At 40.9% G+C, this 16,502-nt stretch overlaps 1 protein-coding gene across 7 annotated transcripts in view; it reads left to right on the top strand.

The window, feature by feature from the left end:
• LOC142398773 (receptor-type tyrosine-protein phosphatase mu) overlaps positions 1–16,502 on the top strand; it is a 168,346-nt gene that overhangs the window by 110,379 nt on the left and 41,465 nt on the right. For 5 of the 7 annotated variants that reach the window (XM_075482936.1, XM_075482940.1, XM_075482937.1 and 2 more), the window contains 3 exons: positions 10,884–11,101; positions 14,850–14,930; positions 15,616–15,642. In XM_075482936.1, the coding sequence (XP_075339051.1) occupies positions 10,884–11,101; positions 14,850–14,930; positions 15,616–15,642 (326 nt within the window). The remainder of the gene's footprint in view (positions 1–10,883; positions 11,102–14,849; positions 14,931–15,615; positions 15,643–16,502) is intronic. The other 2 variants (XM_075482941.1, XM_075482939.1) reach the window with 1 other exon arrangement.

The following is a 16,502-nucleotide window of genomic DNA, read 5'->3' as shown; positions in this document are numbered from 1 at the left end:
CTCAGGAGCGTTTTCGGTACTCATCTGCGGTCATGATGACAGCCTTGTTGCCAGCCATGAGCTTACAACACCTCTATGATTGATGAAACCCATTAATGTTCTCATGCATTCATCAAAGTCTTTTAAAGGCATGAGAACATCCTGCAGTTGCCAAAAATATGCACTTTAGGTATATTGCCAGAGGTAGCTATGAGGAGGCCTAGCACCCAACGCAACATCAGTCAGAACGCTTATCAGGAATGCAGTTACATGTGTGATCAAATATATGACTGCTCTTTAATCAGGTGGCCATACTGGCTGCTTTGCATGCAGCTGCTGGGGACAAGAGAGATCAATTGGTGTCAACCAGGGATTGTGATTGGGTCTTTATTCCCCTGAGCACTGAATTAATCCATCAAGCAACAGGGAAGTCAAGTAAAAACACACTTACTATGACACTTTCTGACTGATGTGTCTGGCTTGTTTTGTGCTCTACAAACTTCAAGTATGTGATCTGGTTGTATTTCTTCAAAGGTTCTTTTTATTATAATGTTATATCAAACTAATCCCTCATTTAGGATTTTTTTAAATGAGAAAGAACCACAACTAAAGAAAGAATCCAATAAGATCTGAAAAGAACGACAAATACATCAGTATCATATATCAGTTACATTTGGATTCGACATTTTACTAGTGTGCTGTAGGTATTTGTCAGTAAAATGACTTCATGCTGTTTTATACCACAAGTAGCATGGTTAAGCCGGCATTGCAAACACAGGTACACTCTCTGAAACAAGTAAGCTTGTCTATGTTCAGTGCTCTGAAGGCTACAACTGGGCACGAGCTTATAACTACAACATGAAAGGACGGCTTCATGCTATATCTGGCTGGCTAAACCACCGTGTCTGATAATCAATATTCCCTGAGATGATTAGGCTTGTGTATTATTTTTTAAAGGACCATAGACATCAACCCCACACAGTGACACAGGAAGTAAATGCTAACTGTCTCACAGATGGTAAAATTGATCAGTCCCATCTCTCATTGTTCAAGATGTTGCCGTCAATATCGAAGCCTTTTTGTTAGAAGTTTATTCTCAGAAAAAAGTGAGGTGTTCCCCTTCTTGTTGCCTCGACAGGAGCATCCTCTGTAAAAAAATCAACATGCACTCCCAGGTGTTGTGTTGCAGTCATATGACACGGGACTCAATAGCGATTAAACACTTTCACATTGCACTCATAGGCCAGGTGTTAGCAGGTGTTTGCGGGGTTTTAAACCACTGTAAAAGGAAAAGAGCTTAAAGGGATACTTTGCCTCTTTTGACATGAAGCTGTATGACATCCCATAATATCAATATCATTTATGAACATTGACTTAGCCCCTGCTGCGTTCTGTGAGCCGAGTTCCAGCCTCGTTTTGGTGTTGACAAAGGTAGTCCGGCTAGTTGGCTGGGGTCGCAGAAATAAAGCGTTTTGCTTCTCAAAACAATGTGTTCAAAAGAGTAATAAATTTGCATCACAGAATCGTTCATCCAGAAAAAGTCAGACCTCACAATCGCTTGGCGCTATTTTCTCTCCCTTCGTATCACTGCGTGCTGTGTAGACCGTGCAGACCGAAGTGCAGACCGAGCAGTCCCCTGCTTCCGAGCAGTAAACACCGTAACAGCGCTGCTATTGGCAGGTGGCTCATTAAATGTCCCATTATGACCTGAAAGCTTTGTCACAGTGTTTTTCCTCCTGATGATAATATCATGGCAGTGATTATTCTGAAATGAAAAAACAATTTGAAGGCATTGTGTTTGCACCAAACGTTCCATAATGAATTTAGAGTTTAAATACGGGTGCCAGGAGCGTTTTTTTTTTTCTGTGTGGTGTTTTATTATATCAGCTTACTGTACATAAGAACAATTTTAATTAAAAGTAACCAGCTGGCAGGTCCCAATTTCTATTATAAATCCCCTAAAGTCTACATTTATTGACTGGCTCAAATGGTTAAAAAAGTTCATGCCGTGGTTCAACCATAATTTACCACCTGTGCAATGTTGTAGCAACGGTCTCAATACAATAAAACAATGAGGGTTTTTCTAATAAACTTTGATGACTATTTGGTTAAATTTCTGTTGAAAAAGGAAAAGAAACACATACATAAATCATTATCCCAATTTTTAGAAAAATCTAATTTTTCAAAATCACTCCCTTTGGAGAAAGAGAGTCCTAGTAAATGTACAATGTATAACACAGAGTGCTCCGGGCAAACACCTTCATTAAACCTTACAAGTCGAACATGCAGCAAAAATCACATTAATTGGTACAAGCCTTGCAGAGTTTTACACCTACAAGCTCTGCATCTTGATAAGGAAGAGGGAGGAGGAAGACCACCTCAAGCAGGCCGAGGGGATGTCATGCAAGGAAGATTCTGGTTTAAATGGGTGAATTTTAAGACAGGGTGTCACTTACACACACATAGAAATAACTAAATCTGCAGCACAAAAGATGCCATGTCAATGGCTGATGGGAAGATTGCTTTAAGATTTCTCTGCAAAACATTCCTTTTGGATTCCATTTTATAGTTTAGTATACACATAGGTGACTGCTCACAGTGTAGTGCATGTGAGTAATCAATTTAAACCTCAAAATACCTCTTGCATATCGTATTTAATACATTAAGTTATTGCAAACAAAATTTGAGCTGGTCCACTGTTCCATGGCCAGGACGAAAACCACACTGCACCTCCTGAATCCGAGATTCGACTATCCGGCGGATCCTCCTCTCCAGTACCCCCGAATAGACCTTGCCAGGGAGGCTGAGGAGTGTGATCCCCCTATAGTTGGAACACACCCTCCGGTCCCCCTTTTTAAAGAGGGGGACCACCACCCCGATCTGCCAGTCCAGAGGCACTGTCCCCGATGTCCACGCGATGCTGCAGAGGCGTGTCAACCAAGACAGCCCCACAACATCCAGAGCCTTGAGGAACTCGGCAGATAATGGATGGATGGCAAACAAAATTTGAACACATTTAGCTTCGACATCTTGTAGCACCAAGGTACTAGAGGCTAAAATCATCAGTAATAATAATCCGTTGTTTAGAGTACGAGAGCTGTATATTTAAGATATTATATAAAACAGCATATATATATATATATATATATATATATATATATATACATATTCTCCACCAAGGCAAGAGCTGAAGTGAAAGCATGTGATAATCTTATTTGTATGTTTGTTAGCAAGATCCTGCAAAACAACCAGGATAACTCAGGAACTTTATTCAAGACAAAAGGAAGAACTTCAAGAAGAACAGGAAGAACTTCAAATAACTTTATGCAGATTGGAACTACTTTTGTTAGCATTTCAAATTCCTCCACTATCAAGTCTCCATCCTCTTGTTGACAATGTAATAATTGTTAACTTTAAGTCAGTTACACCCCACACTTGTCCATATTGTTTTTTTAATTCTAAAGATATACCATGAGCAAAGTCCAAATTAGTTCCAGAACTGAATATTTTTACCTTGGATGCTCAGTGTATAAACAACCATCTCAAAAATGCAAATAGCAAGAGATTCACTTACAGTATGTAAAATGTAAAAAAAAAATAAACCAATCCAATCAAAATACAGTGTAAGAAATCGGCAAAGGTTTTTCTTCCGTAATAAAGTTAAAGACATGGTTGGTAATCCTGTTCAGAAACACATTTTGTAATACTGGGTGAAATGGTCCATCTATCCTGAGAGAAATCTATACAAGATGTATTTAGAAAAAGGGACGAAAATAATCAGACCTCTGTGGCAGCTGCAGGACTGAGAAAAAGCTGACCAATCCGAGATCAGCGTCCCGCTGATCTCGGATTGGTCGCCTACAAAAAACCAATCAGATGCCTCTGCTTTCTGCCTACGCCCAGAGAGTCTCTATTATGAGGAGAGGGAAAACTGGCGGCTATTTCCGGGTGGTACTGCACTCTAGGGGCGCCAACGAAGCAGTGCAGAGCACGCCGAACTCTATGGTGGTACTATGAAATCCACCTTAGATGCAGCCATTGCTTTTGATAGAATTTTTTATATTTTTTCATTTTAATTTTCCTAAAGGCAGGATAAATTATCCTTTCAAACGGCACTTGGTTTGATTTTTTAGACTCACTAGATTTGTTTAAAATACACATTTATTCTCAGTATTGCATCCCGAGTGACGTCACGCATGTGGCATCACTTTACGGCATGGTCAGTCCTAGCGCTGAGCTAGCAGAGAGGTGTTAGCTCAAATAGTTACAGATTTCAGCACAGCCCTTTTACATACTCTCTGACTAGCCTCTGGTTTAGCTTTGGTTGTTGTTAGTGGCACCAGGTTAGCACTCTGGCACAGTGGACGAGTGCCGTAAAGCAGCCGGTCGTAATCAGCCGTGCGTTCTTCAGATTCCATTAGCTAGATGCTAGCGGATACTGACTCGCAAATGCCAGACCTGTAAGAAAACAGAAAGCTATAACTCCCAGGTTATTGTACTTTCGATATAAATCCACATCCCTCTGTCAGAAATCACAGTATTATTTTCAGGTTTCAGCCGCTAGCGGGGACATTTTTTGAGTTATTAGCGCCAGCCCTATGGAAAATGGTCATTCTGCACTCGCTCGCCAGCGCCCCCAGAGAAAATCAACTGAACTGCAGCCAAATTTTTTATAATGGGGCGAATAGGAAGTGGAACGGCTGTCTGTAAAAGGGCTGTGCTACGCCCCCCTCTGTCGGCTCCCTGCTCCGTGTGCGCACGCGGTTCTACCGGCTTTGGAGGAAGCACTGACGGAATGGGGAGGGGGGGGGTGGAGCTTAGAGGAGGGGACACTTTCGAATCTTGCTAGCTCTCTAGGATTACCTACCATAGCTTTAATTAGACACTGGAACACCTTATAAGTTGTTGATATTGTTGTCAAGTTGATATGTTCCTGCAGAGAGCTATATATAAAACACATTACTGTTCTGATACATGTGTCAGGTTTGTGTGAGGAGGGAGGACACGGATGCGGACTTTCCAAAAACAAGGTAGATTTATTAAACAAAAAACAAAGTATCAACATAAAACGCGGCTGAGTCGGAGAAAAACGTATCTATAAACAAAACAAACAAAAGGACATGACATGGAATAAATAAATACTTAGCTTCGTGCAATCTAGGAACATGAAGTGAGCAGGAATCGTGCATGGAATAGCAAACATAACATACAACAAAGATCCGGCAAACTGACAGGGGAGGCAGGAAACTAAATAGGGACAGTGATCAGTGACAAGGTGCAGCTGGTGGGGAATAACGCAGGTGAATTGAGTGAACTAATAAAATGAGTGCAGGGAAACTAAGGCATGACTAAAAACTAAACATGGACTGAAAAACAAAAGCATAACCTAAAACATGAAAACTAAAAAACGAGTCCCTGGGCGTGACACATGGACTCGTAGACTTATTTTTCCTCAGGTTTCATTTCTGTTTAGAACCAGTGCGGCTGAATTCCGACATGCCATTATGTGGTTTGAATAATTTGCATTAGTTGAACACATTTGACAGCATGCAGTGGGTGGAGACGGAGACTCATTTGCAAATAAATACATCTGTGCACACTTAATAACAGAAAATAATGCAGCTACTTTAATAGAAAAAAAATTAAATGCATAACTTTTAGGCAGAGATTATTTTTTAAGGAGTTAATTCAATACCAGAAGTTGAGCTTCACTGTCATGATTTTTAATCATTTCTTCATTCACAACTAAAGCTCCTCATTCACTTTGAATGTGGCGACGTCATTCACTGCCAAGTCCAATTGTGGGTCTATTGTTTCACTTTTGCTTGTGGTGGAAAGTCGAGCCAAGTCTTCCAGCAGCAGAGCAGGCACCAGCTGATCATCTATATCGTCATGGTCAGTCATCAAAAGCGTCAACACAGTGGCCCTCATTTATCAAACTTACGTAAGACGAAAAACATGCGTAGGTCGTGTGTACGTTCTTTTCTGCGCAAAGGTTGGCATTTATCAAATCCATCGTGAGCGCAGGAAAGATGAAATCGCCACGACAGGTCTGAAGCCGTGTACGCACTTTTCCATTTTGACTTGCGGTGACTGCAATAGCATACATAAACAGCAGCGTCACTAGTGCGTGCCTCATGAGTCGCAACAAATCCCTAGGTTAAAATTACAGACTTATCACTTCAAAGGCGGCCCATGTTTTATTTGACTTCAACATAAATATAAACAGAAACGCAAATTAAATAAATAAAAAAATTAAACAAGTACAACTCCGTAATTGGAAGAGTGATGGCTCATTATTCAACCGCCTATTTAAGAGGTGATTCTAGCGGCGCGGTAATGGCGAAACGATGGCAGATCTGGCTTTGTTAGAGGACCTGAAGGTGCGCATCAGGCGCGAGAGAGTGTTCCGGGACCGGCAGGATTTTTTTCGGGAAAATGATGAGTGGCTTATGAGCCGTACAGGAGAGGCGCTTTAACACTGCGCATAGTACGCTTGCCACTGTGGAGAGGTGTACAGGGCTCCTAAAGGGCAGGTGGATCTGTCTCTCGGCTGCGGGGGGAACCCTTATATACGCCCGATAAGGTATGCAATATTATAATTGCATGCGGAGTGCCATTTCCAGATGTACATCCAGAGGACCCCGTACCCAGAGATCCCTACCACCAGCCTGCACAGCCAAGAGCGCTCAGGAGGAGAGAGGAACTTATTCAGCGATTCTGACTTTTGGTAAGCATTCTGTTATTCAAGGAAAAAAGACGTAGCTCCGATCAGGCCAGCCACCCTCTCCTCCAAGGCACTCAAATCCAAACCTGGATCGGAGCTCCCCCCCCTCGCCCCCCTGTTTGTGACATGCTGCGTCGGAGAGCTCTGCGACCTTCTTTGGTGGCAAATTTCATATCGGACCACTTCTTCCTGATCTTATTGAAGAAAAAGTCAAACATTGTTCAATTTTAGATTTCATTTAATCTGGAGTTTATCACATTTTATTGACCATCACAGTAGGGGAAAATACATAACTCGTCCGGTCTGCGATTTACATCGCCACTGCTGTTGACAGCTGACACCGTTTCTCTGCCGCCTTTCGTTTATCCTGTCGCAAATTCTAGAGGTGTGGCCTTTTGTAGAAGGCGTGGTTAGGATCATTACGATGGATTTCAGCCGCCGGATTTATCAACAGCCGCTCGGTCTTATGATGGGATTGGTGTGGTACGCATGTTCTGTAAATCTCACTTGAGCCTCTGCGTACGACGAGTTCTCCGCTCATATCAACGATGCTTTCTACGACGGCTTGATAAATGAGGGCCAGTGTGTTTGTGCAATCCTACTGAAGGCATCCCATTGTGCTGCTTGATCATTTTAGGGAAACGGACACATTACTTTTTAAAAAAGAATGTTAATGTTTGTGCATTCCAGTTAAACTGCCATCAGATTACCATTTTTAACTAAGACATAGCTTTTGCCTCTAAAAACATGGGTAGATTGATAGAATGATGACACACAATCTGATTGAACATAGTTTTAAAGATGGATGGAGGTTTGAAACATTGCTCTTTAAAAACAACCACTAAAATGCCCCCACTGGGTTAATCAAAGACACTTCTGTTGCCCCTCCCCAGCTGGATGTCAGTCAAGTAAAACACCCGTACATCCATGCACCAGTGATGTGAGTGTGTGAATCGTTTAATGAAGCCTTCTTTGTCACAGTGTCACAAGGTTTCGGCTGCTTCGGTGCTGAAATGAGCCCGCCACGCTGAGCTTGAGGTTTTGAAGCTCCTGTTTTAGAAGTTGCCGCGGTGTTAACTCCCACTGAACAGACATTCTGGCATTCTGACACGCAACCCGTGCTGCTTCCTTTTTGTTGTAGCTGAACTTACTGGGTTGGTCGCTCAGCTTGCTTAGATGCCAGGCCTGTCATGTACTGAACTGCAGAGAATCTCTAATGAGAGTTACCCAATAATAGTTACTTGACATGTTTGCTTAGTCTTTACTTTTGCAAACACTTATCCCTTCCATCTGTCCCGTTTTCTCCTACAGCCTGTGCATCCAATGCTGAGAGATGTGTGATTTTATTGTTGGGCATGCTTCCAAGCAATCACTCCTATAAATTCTAGTTAAGATCTTTCCATATTCAACTTCACGCTAACTAACCAGGCTATCATCAGTGGCCACATTTATCAACACTCACAAACTGTACACCTCCTATTGCTATCTAGCTCAGCATATCAGACTTTGTATTATAGTCATCTATCATTAAATTTTCCCTTCTTACAAATGAGGAGAGAATAGCTTGCCAATTAATCTTCATCTAACACCCACAGTGCTTTGCAAACACCCCACTATTGCTGCCGCTTTCCTCATTTTTGGCACTGGCTTCTGTGCAGCCTCCTTTATCTTCAACGCTCTTGCTTCAGCTGTCACGCAGACCAGGAAAGCGGAAATCCAAGTCTTTGCAGAGGCAGAAACAGGAACAGTGATATAGTATTAAAACATGGCTTATAGTTGTTCTTAATAGTCTTCTCCATGAGTGCACACAGTGCTGAATCAGTCTTAATATTGCCTGCGGTATGCACAGCCACCCCTCCTCCTCTCACTCCTCACTACATTATGAAGCTATAACAGAAAAATAGAAAGAAACAAGATTGCCATTTTGTTCCCAGCTCTAATTGCAGATTGAAGACAAAAAGTGGGTCGGGCATACAAAAATGTCACTACTTTGTCACTTTGGTTTCTGAAGAACGGATCCACTATTAGCCTCACGTTGCGGCCTTTAGAGCAAATGACTGTTTGAAGGCAGCGGGATCCTGTTGCCATATGGCATCAGACAGCGACAAAATTGAATAAACACAGGCGATTTGCGAAAACAAAGCAGCAGGAGTGCATCATTAGACAGCAGTTGTCTGCGAGAGAGACTTCAATTCAAATAGGGAGATGGGTCACGCAGAGAGCAACAAAGTGCGAGGATCAGTGTGAGAGTTGCCATAGTTAATTTTTACACCACTCACTCCCCTCCAGCTACAGAACAGTGGCAAGCATCAGATATGGCTAATGCTGCAGTATATTCCCTCTCAAGCTGTTTGCCGTTCTGCTTTTGTCCAGCATATGTGAAACTATAATAGAGTTAACTCATCAGGGTGACAATGTGATGCAATTTTTATGGCCTTGGGAAAATTCTCTCTCATAAGCAACTTATTCCTGGTGTCAAAGGTCAACATTGGCATAACACATTTCAACAGGGTTCTTGAATTTATTTTAAGTGCAGATGTCAGACTATATGTGATACAAATATATTTTGAACCTTGCCATGTGTTTTGTGTTGTGGCAGCACATGCGTGTTAGTGCATCAGTCCCCGACATGCTGAGCAAGTAGACTTCCAGGTTTTCCTGTTTCCTTGGCAAAAGAAAAAGCCTCCCATAAACAAAGGGATAAGACTGGAGTCCACCTTGCTCTGCTTTTCCAAAGATGGACAGATATACAAGCTCAAGTCTAGTGGTTTTTAAAGGCTGTACTGCCAAGAAATTGAATTAGATTTGGAATTATTTTTATATGACACCAAAACACCAGTATCTGGCCCAAGAAAAACAACAATTTTGTTTTGGTTTAATTCTTTATGATATTTTAGGGTTTGGTTCCTAGAAAATTGTTGAATATGTTTGTTTTTTGTCTTTTTGCACTTGGGGGTCTCTAATTTTGTGTCCAAGGAGTCTCACCGTCTGAGATTTACCATAACTGATAGGAAACAGTGGGTGGGGCCTGATCAGGACCCATTTCAGCTTACTAATCAGAACAGACTGAGCTTTATTTTTATTAAAAATCATGGAACTGTTTGGTTATACAATAGTTTTTTATTAGTCTTTTATTTTGTATTGTATTGTTGTATTCAGCACTATCAAAGGTTGATATTTTAGCATCACAGACTGTATGGATCCAGACCATTGGTTTGCACTAAAGTATAACCAAAGCCCAAAGAAGGAACTTTATAATGGACACAGGACCCTCCAAATATGGGAAGAAGACTCGAGCAGGGGGTGTCACACTTAAAACATCATTGGAGCTTATAGCTAACAGCATCCAGTTCAATAATGTTATAATCTCCTCTTTATTGTGGGGTTGGATTGCTTTTACTGCCAAAGTGGTGACCAAAACAATCAATATTTGCATACCTCAAGCCATGCCATGTTTGGAAAAGAGTCTTTTTCAGACACCGTTTGAAATGATCAATCAAATCACTTGTCTAACTGCCTGGAGTTAAAAGTTTGTGACGCTTTATTTAGTGCTTTATATATTAAATGTCCTGTTTGAAAGACTTTACAAAGCCTACAATACTAAAGTAATGAACGTGCAGGCTTGACTTTGCAGAGCCCCCGACAGGTAGACAATTGGTAAATTCTTTAATCTGATTCTGTATTTCATCAAGAGGCAGATAAAAGAGGCTTTACAGCACCTTTTCCAAATGAAGAACTGGTGTCTTGATGGTATTTGTGTTCATGTTTGTGTGAACCCAATGCTTTAATGGTGTTTGATCGGGGCCAACTTGCTTGTAGGCTCCAACATATCAACTTCAAGTAGGTCAATAAAAGCAGGCTGACTGTTTCAGTTCAGTGTTCACAACTGTAATTCTTCCACCCTAAAATACTATAGCTAATTTTAAATCATCAGGGCCACTGATGTATTTGGGTTAGAGTGTCACACCTTTCCTCATTTCCAAGCATTTCTATTTCTTTGCTTGAAAGAGCATCTGGTGCCTAATAAAACCTAATGTGGGCACAGCCCAGGGTACATTAGCGCAGTCATCTCATTACATCTATGAGTCATTGATACCGGCTTCATATCAGATCAATTCAAGCGTTGTCAGTGTTGTTTTTGTCTGATTGTTTTTTGTTTTTTTTCCCCTCAATGAAGGAAATTGGCAAAGAAGCGTAAGGAGACACTCAACAGCACACGCCAAGAGATGACAGTGATGGTCAACTCCATGGACAAGAGCTACACAGAGCAGGGTACCAACTGTGATGAGGCGCTGTCCTTCATGGACACGCATAACCACACTCTGACCACCCGCAGCGAGTGTGCGCTCACACTCAACGGCCGTAGCGAGTGTACCCTCACCCTCAACGGCCGAGGTAAGACAGTCCCACATCGGCCTTCTGTATTTGTGTCTTTGCACAGCAGGCAACGTTGATGTAGTTCATTTAATTTGCTCAGGTGAGATAGGAATCCAGCTTAATTGCACAGGAAATATTCACCCCACGAAATCTGAAAATGTGCCGTCTGACACGTCTCATACGCTGTTGATTGGGAAACCGTTCATAAAAAGATCTCAAAAAAACTTTCAATATTAAATTCAATTCAGCTTTTAATCTAGAGCTGGAATCCAAGTGCATTTATTTTGCATTTTCTATCACTTATCCAATCCAGTTGCATAAATTAGTGCTCAAATTTCATTTTTAATGAACAGTTGCCTTCTCTTTTGTCTCATATTTTTTTCTTTCTTTTCTAACTGAGACTTAATTCAGTCTCTACAAATGATCTGACTTTATTTTTGCAGCTTTTGAAAAAACCTCCCATCGTTACCAGTGCTGTAAGTCAACAGGGACACAGCCTTTTCAAAATAGTTGAACAAAATGTATATTTAATCTGACGTGAAAGACTTAGAAGTAAAAGAATAATTCATCCTCACAAGCCCTCAGGAGTTTGTTCCACCCTTTTCACACATTCCCTTTAAAATTTCTTTAATTTCTCCAATAGTTTTTTTTGACTAAAAGTTAACTTAAATCTGCAATGCACTAATTTTACAACGAGAAATCTTTCAATAGAACAGCTTCCTTGGCTATGGAAACTGTTGAGTAAATGCTTGTCAACAACCTGAAGGCAGTCTGGTATTCAGATCAATAATCAAGGCATCTTGAAATCCCAAACTGGACTCCGAGCTTATCAGTAAACATTAGAGCTCCTAGAAGTCTGTCATGAGGTCTTAGTTTCAGCACCGTGCTGTGTCCAAGAAAAGAAGGAAACAAACAACACATACTAGATGCACTCTGGTGCGATAACCTATTAATTTTCTCCGTCCCAGGTTACACTTAATACTTTGTTGATGGACAGCTCAGCTAAGTCTGCACCCAGGGTTTGACCTGCTATAATCCCAGTCAAAACCATCAGATTAAAAATCCACAACAGCCTCTGTCTTTGCAACCCTGCGGGGGCTGAGCCCCAAAGATGCTTTGACCTTGATTAACTGTCTGTTAGCGTAGATGTTCAAATCCGGGCCTCTGTCTGCCAGCCCAAATTATTTAAATGCGTTACTTCTTACTTTGCCTGTCAGTGTAAAGCCCTCTCACTCTCCATGACCTTACATTACAGTCAGCAGTGTCATTTTGGCTCCAAACATCATGCTTGACAGATTATGCTCCTGAACATACTGCTCTCATAACCCAAACCCCGCTTGGCTTGGCAGTTCTGTTATGTTGCATGATGACAATCCAGGGAGGAATTGACAGTAACTCTATCGCCCAGATAATTTTCATTCTACACTGGTACAGCAGGAGAGGTGGTGGAGAGTGAATCTGTCAAGTTTCAACTGTACTTGAATTTCCAGCTTTATAGTTGCATTTTAGAGAAAAATACTGCATATTTTAAAGCAGTACAATGTAACTTCTCAAAAAGCCCATTATGGAGCTCCCCCTACAGGCTTGGAGGTAATGTACGGTTACGACACTGTCGTAAATACAACACCCTTTCGCGGCTAAACCTAGCAAAATCAGTTGAAAATAGTTTTCCTCAGTTATAACAAACTAGCGAGTCACTTTCCGAACACAGTGAAACATCAAGCAAGTACAACACAGCACAAAGCATGGCAGCAAATAAGCTACTTACTAATCCAGCAGAAAGGTGGCTAGCTCTGAATCGAACTTGTATCCAAATGTTTCTTTCAGCTCTCGCCAACGAGTAAAAGCTGTTCCGAGAGCAACTCTAGTCCGGTCTCTTGCTTTGTCAGCCTCTCTCTTTCTCTTCCTTGCTTCATCAGTCAACGTCTTCTGTTTCTTTGGTGCCTCTGCCATGATGATCGTATTGACAATGTTGCGCTAGCTTAGCCTTATACCTGGGAGCGTGACAGGGGTCTATTTGTTTTTGCAGTAGGTGTGCCAGAAAGCAAGTCGAAGTACTTCCGCTCAGCTCCCGGGCCGGTCCAGCAAAGTTACATAGCGCAGTTTTTCCAACTCAGACCCCCGAAGGGCATAGGAGACAGGCCAATCGTAATATTAAAACTCATTCTAGCCGCACAATTTTTTTCAAGCTGTTATTTTAAGGTAGAAATGTTACATAGTATTGCTTTAAACCACATCGCATTTTTCTGACAACTTTAGTAACTGATTGCTTTCAGTTTGACCATTTTTGGACATTTTATTTTGATTTAATCATCACTTTGAATACTTGACATCAAACACTTTGAAATATTTTTGAAGCCATAAGTTATAGCCAATGATGCGATTTTTTTAAAGAAGAAACTAACACAGACTTATTCTTAAAAGGGCAAATTTATATTCATAAGGAATTACACTCAACCTCTCTTATTACAGTGCACTCAGCTAAAACTTTAATTGTTCTGATGTCTAATATTAAAAAGCTGTAGATGGAAATTAACTACAGTCCAGACGTTTCTCCTTTTTTTTTTTTTTTTTTTTGCTGCAGTTAATTTGTTTTACCGGGTCACATTTCAGGGATTTTTTCCAAGTAAATCAAACGCGCACACTTCACCTCACCAAGTCAGATATTTGTTGTTTATAGCTTGCATAATGCACAACAGAATGTATGCATGTGTATGAGAGACATTAATCTGCTTTTAAAAGAAATGTTGAAAACTGAGTTAACTATATTTTCAGTGATGATATACAAAGGTTAGATTTTGGCTAACCGTTGCTTCGACCAGGGACAACAGAAGAACAAGACATCAATTTTAACATCTAAAACAATTCATGTCTAACCCAGATCGTGTCACATGGACCTTTTGACACAGAAAAAGAACATTTAAAAATCACCATATCAGTAATGTAAAGTATATCTGGATGTTTGGTAATGTTTGAAGAGTGTACAATAAAAAAAATAGCCATGATGTGTCTGTCCCAAGCGAGGTGACACAAGTAAAAAGAAGGTCTTACAGAGCAGAGCACACTGGGCCTAGGTGTAGCTTCTGCGCATCATCTGCAAAACAGAACCCTGACACACAGCTAGTGTCCCTGTAGAAGATTTATTACTCTTTTCTTTCCAGCTTTTTGCGTTGATTGACAAATTGAGACCTTTTGCTGAGTTTGAGCTGGGAAAGAAAGGGCAACTAATGCAGAAATGATTACACTGAAAGTCTGCAAACACCAACCAAATCAGCTCAGGTTTCAGAGGGTTAGTAAAGTTTTACGTCTCATTGCTCTGTGCATGAAAAAACTGCACTCGCCTACCTGTTGTGGCATCTGGAAGTCATCCATTACAACAGGGGTTCCCAATTTTTCAGCCCACAGAATAACAGTGGAAGAGACTCATGACCACCACTATCATTGCTTTAGGTATACAAGCGTCGCTATTTATCCACTTAAAGAAGGACATAATGACAACGCATACAACCCCAACAACCATCATACAATTATTTTAAAACCATTTCAGACTGCTGTTTTTTTTTTTTTTTTATCTCAGTAGCGTTTTAGATTTAATGTGATTTCCCCCTGCTTTGGGAACCATTGTACTATATGTAACTATCTGTGTCTGTATTAAAAACTAGACTCAAATGATGTTTGATTTTTTTTTTTTACAAAATAGGTTCTGCATCCTTCCTTCTTCACTTACAATAACAGAGTATTGATGGCATTTTTTCTCCATCTATAGCTGGGTCCTCACCGTCCTCCTTCACACTTCCAAAAGCCAACACTCTCAGTTCGTCCATCCCCACCAACTCCTACTACCCAGGTAAACATACTCTCTTTTCCTCTGATTAATCCTGCTGGCCGACCAAAAAGTGGTTTCCATGCAGTCTGAACAGCGATGTTGACAAATTAAGTTATTATCAAACGAGCTAAATTAAGTGTCACAACAGATTAATAAGAGACAATGTTTTCAAACAAGTTTTAATGATTTTCACTTTCTTGGGTGAGACCTCCTTTTTATCTAATTTACAAGCTAATACTGTAATGTGTGATATGAATTTACCCAGCAGTGTTGATATGTGCTTTAAAAATAAGAAAACGATTTCACAAATGAGAAAGCCGATGAATTAACTTTGGATGGGTTTACACCCTGCTACATTTCTGGGTTTGTTTTATAGCACTTTGCCAAGATGGATTTTAGCTGTTCAATTACAGCTTCAGTTTCGACCAAATAATATCCATAATTGTGTGTCTTATGTAATCACGTCACAGCTCATTTATTAGATGGAGGAAAGGGCAGCTAGATTTATAATCAGCTAAACCTACTGTATAATTAGCTTTTCCAGAAAATATCATGCATTCCTTGTTGTACTGCTTGGCAGGAAACCAAAAAAAAGGTGTGCATTATTTTTTTTGTTGATGTTTTTGTGGGTTCTCTTTCCTTCTTTTATGTACTGCAACTATTTTTCCTCCTCCAACTTCTGCACTTGTTTTGGGGGTTTGAACAGATCCTTTTGTGCCAACTGCTATCTTAGGTGAGACTCATTTTCTTTTTCGATTGTTGTTTATCATATGTGATTATCTTTATGCTAAGGAAAGTTACACTGAATTACATTCATAAGATGGCTGTTTGAAGACTTAACTGTGAGCCCAAAAAACCCAGCCTTTTTTTTTTGGTATTTTAATTTCGATGTTTTTTTTCTTTACTAAAAATGGCTTCCTCACCTTCATACCTGCCTGCTGCTTCCCCCTCCCATCCTCCTCCTCTCCTCCTTCTTCCTCTCCCTCCCTGTCTAATGAGGGGCTCTCCTGGGCTGAAGCTGGCTTCACTCCATCCCATCCGCATTGCGTGTCGTGCGTGTGATGTCACTTATGTGTTTGACCTCTCATATGCATGGACAGACATGTGGACTGGATGTGGGGGAGTGTCTAAGGGGGCAACAGGGGGGCGGCAATTCGCTCTGGCAACCAGGGCTACAGCATGCTGAGGCCACAGCAGCCACAATGAAACACAACAGACAAACGGTGCATTAGGGAGGCGAGAAACGCTGTCTCTTAGACCCTCCGCTCAACAAAAATTTCGGAAGGGGGATGCATTCGGTCTGAACATTTAAAGTCTAGCATTAGCTGTGCTGCCCTCCCCTTCCTCCCTTCTCTCCTCACTACACATTTGACTCCCCTCCCTCCCTCCAAAACAACAACCTTTTCTATTATTCTTTTTAATGTTGCTCCCCCTGCCTTTGGCTAACTACTATCGACCTACTTGTTTTTTTGTTTTGTTTTTGCCAGTGTTTGTACATCTTGTTCGGCGATAAAATAGAATTGTGAAAAGCATTTTGTTTTTTTGTTAATTATTGCTGCCCGTTGTTGAATATCCAGAACAGCCTAAAGTGCA

This window comes from Odontesthes bonariensis, chromosome 14, assembly GCF_027942865.1.
Source record: "Odontesthes bonariensis isolate fOdoBon6 chromosome 14, fOdoBon6.hap1, whole genome shotgun sequence".
In the NCBI taxonomy this organism is placed as follows: Eukaryota; Metazoa; Chordata; class Actinopteri; order Atheriniformes; family Atherinopsidae; genus Odontesthes; species Odontesthes bonariensis.
This window is presented reverse-complemented; position numbering and strand designations above follow the sequence as displayed.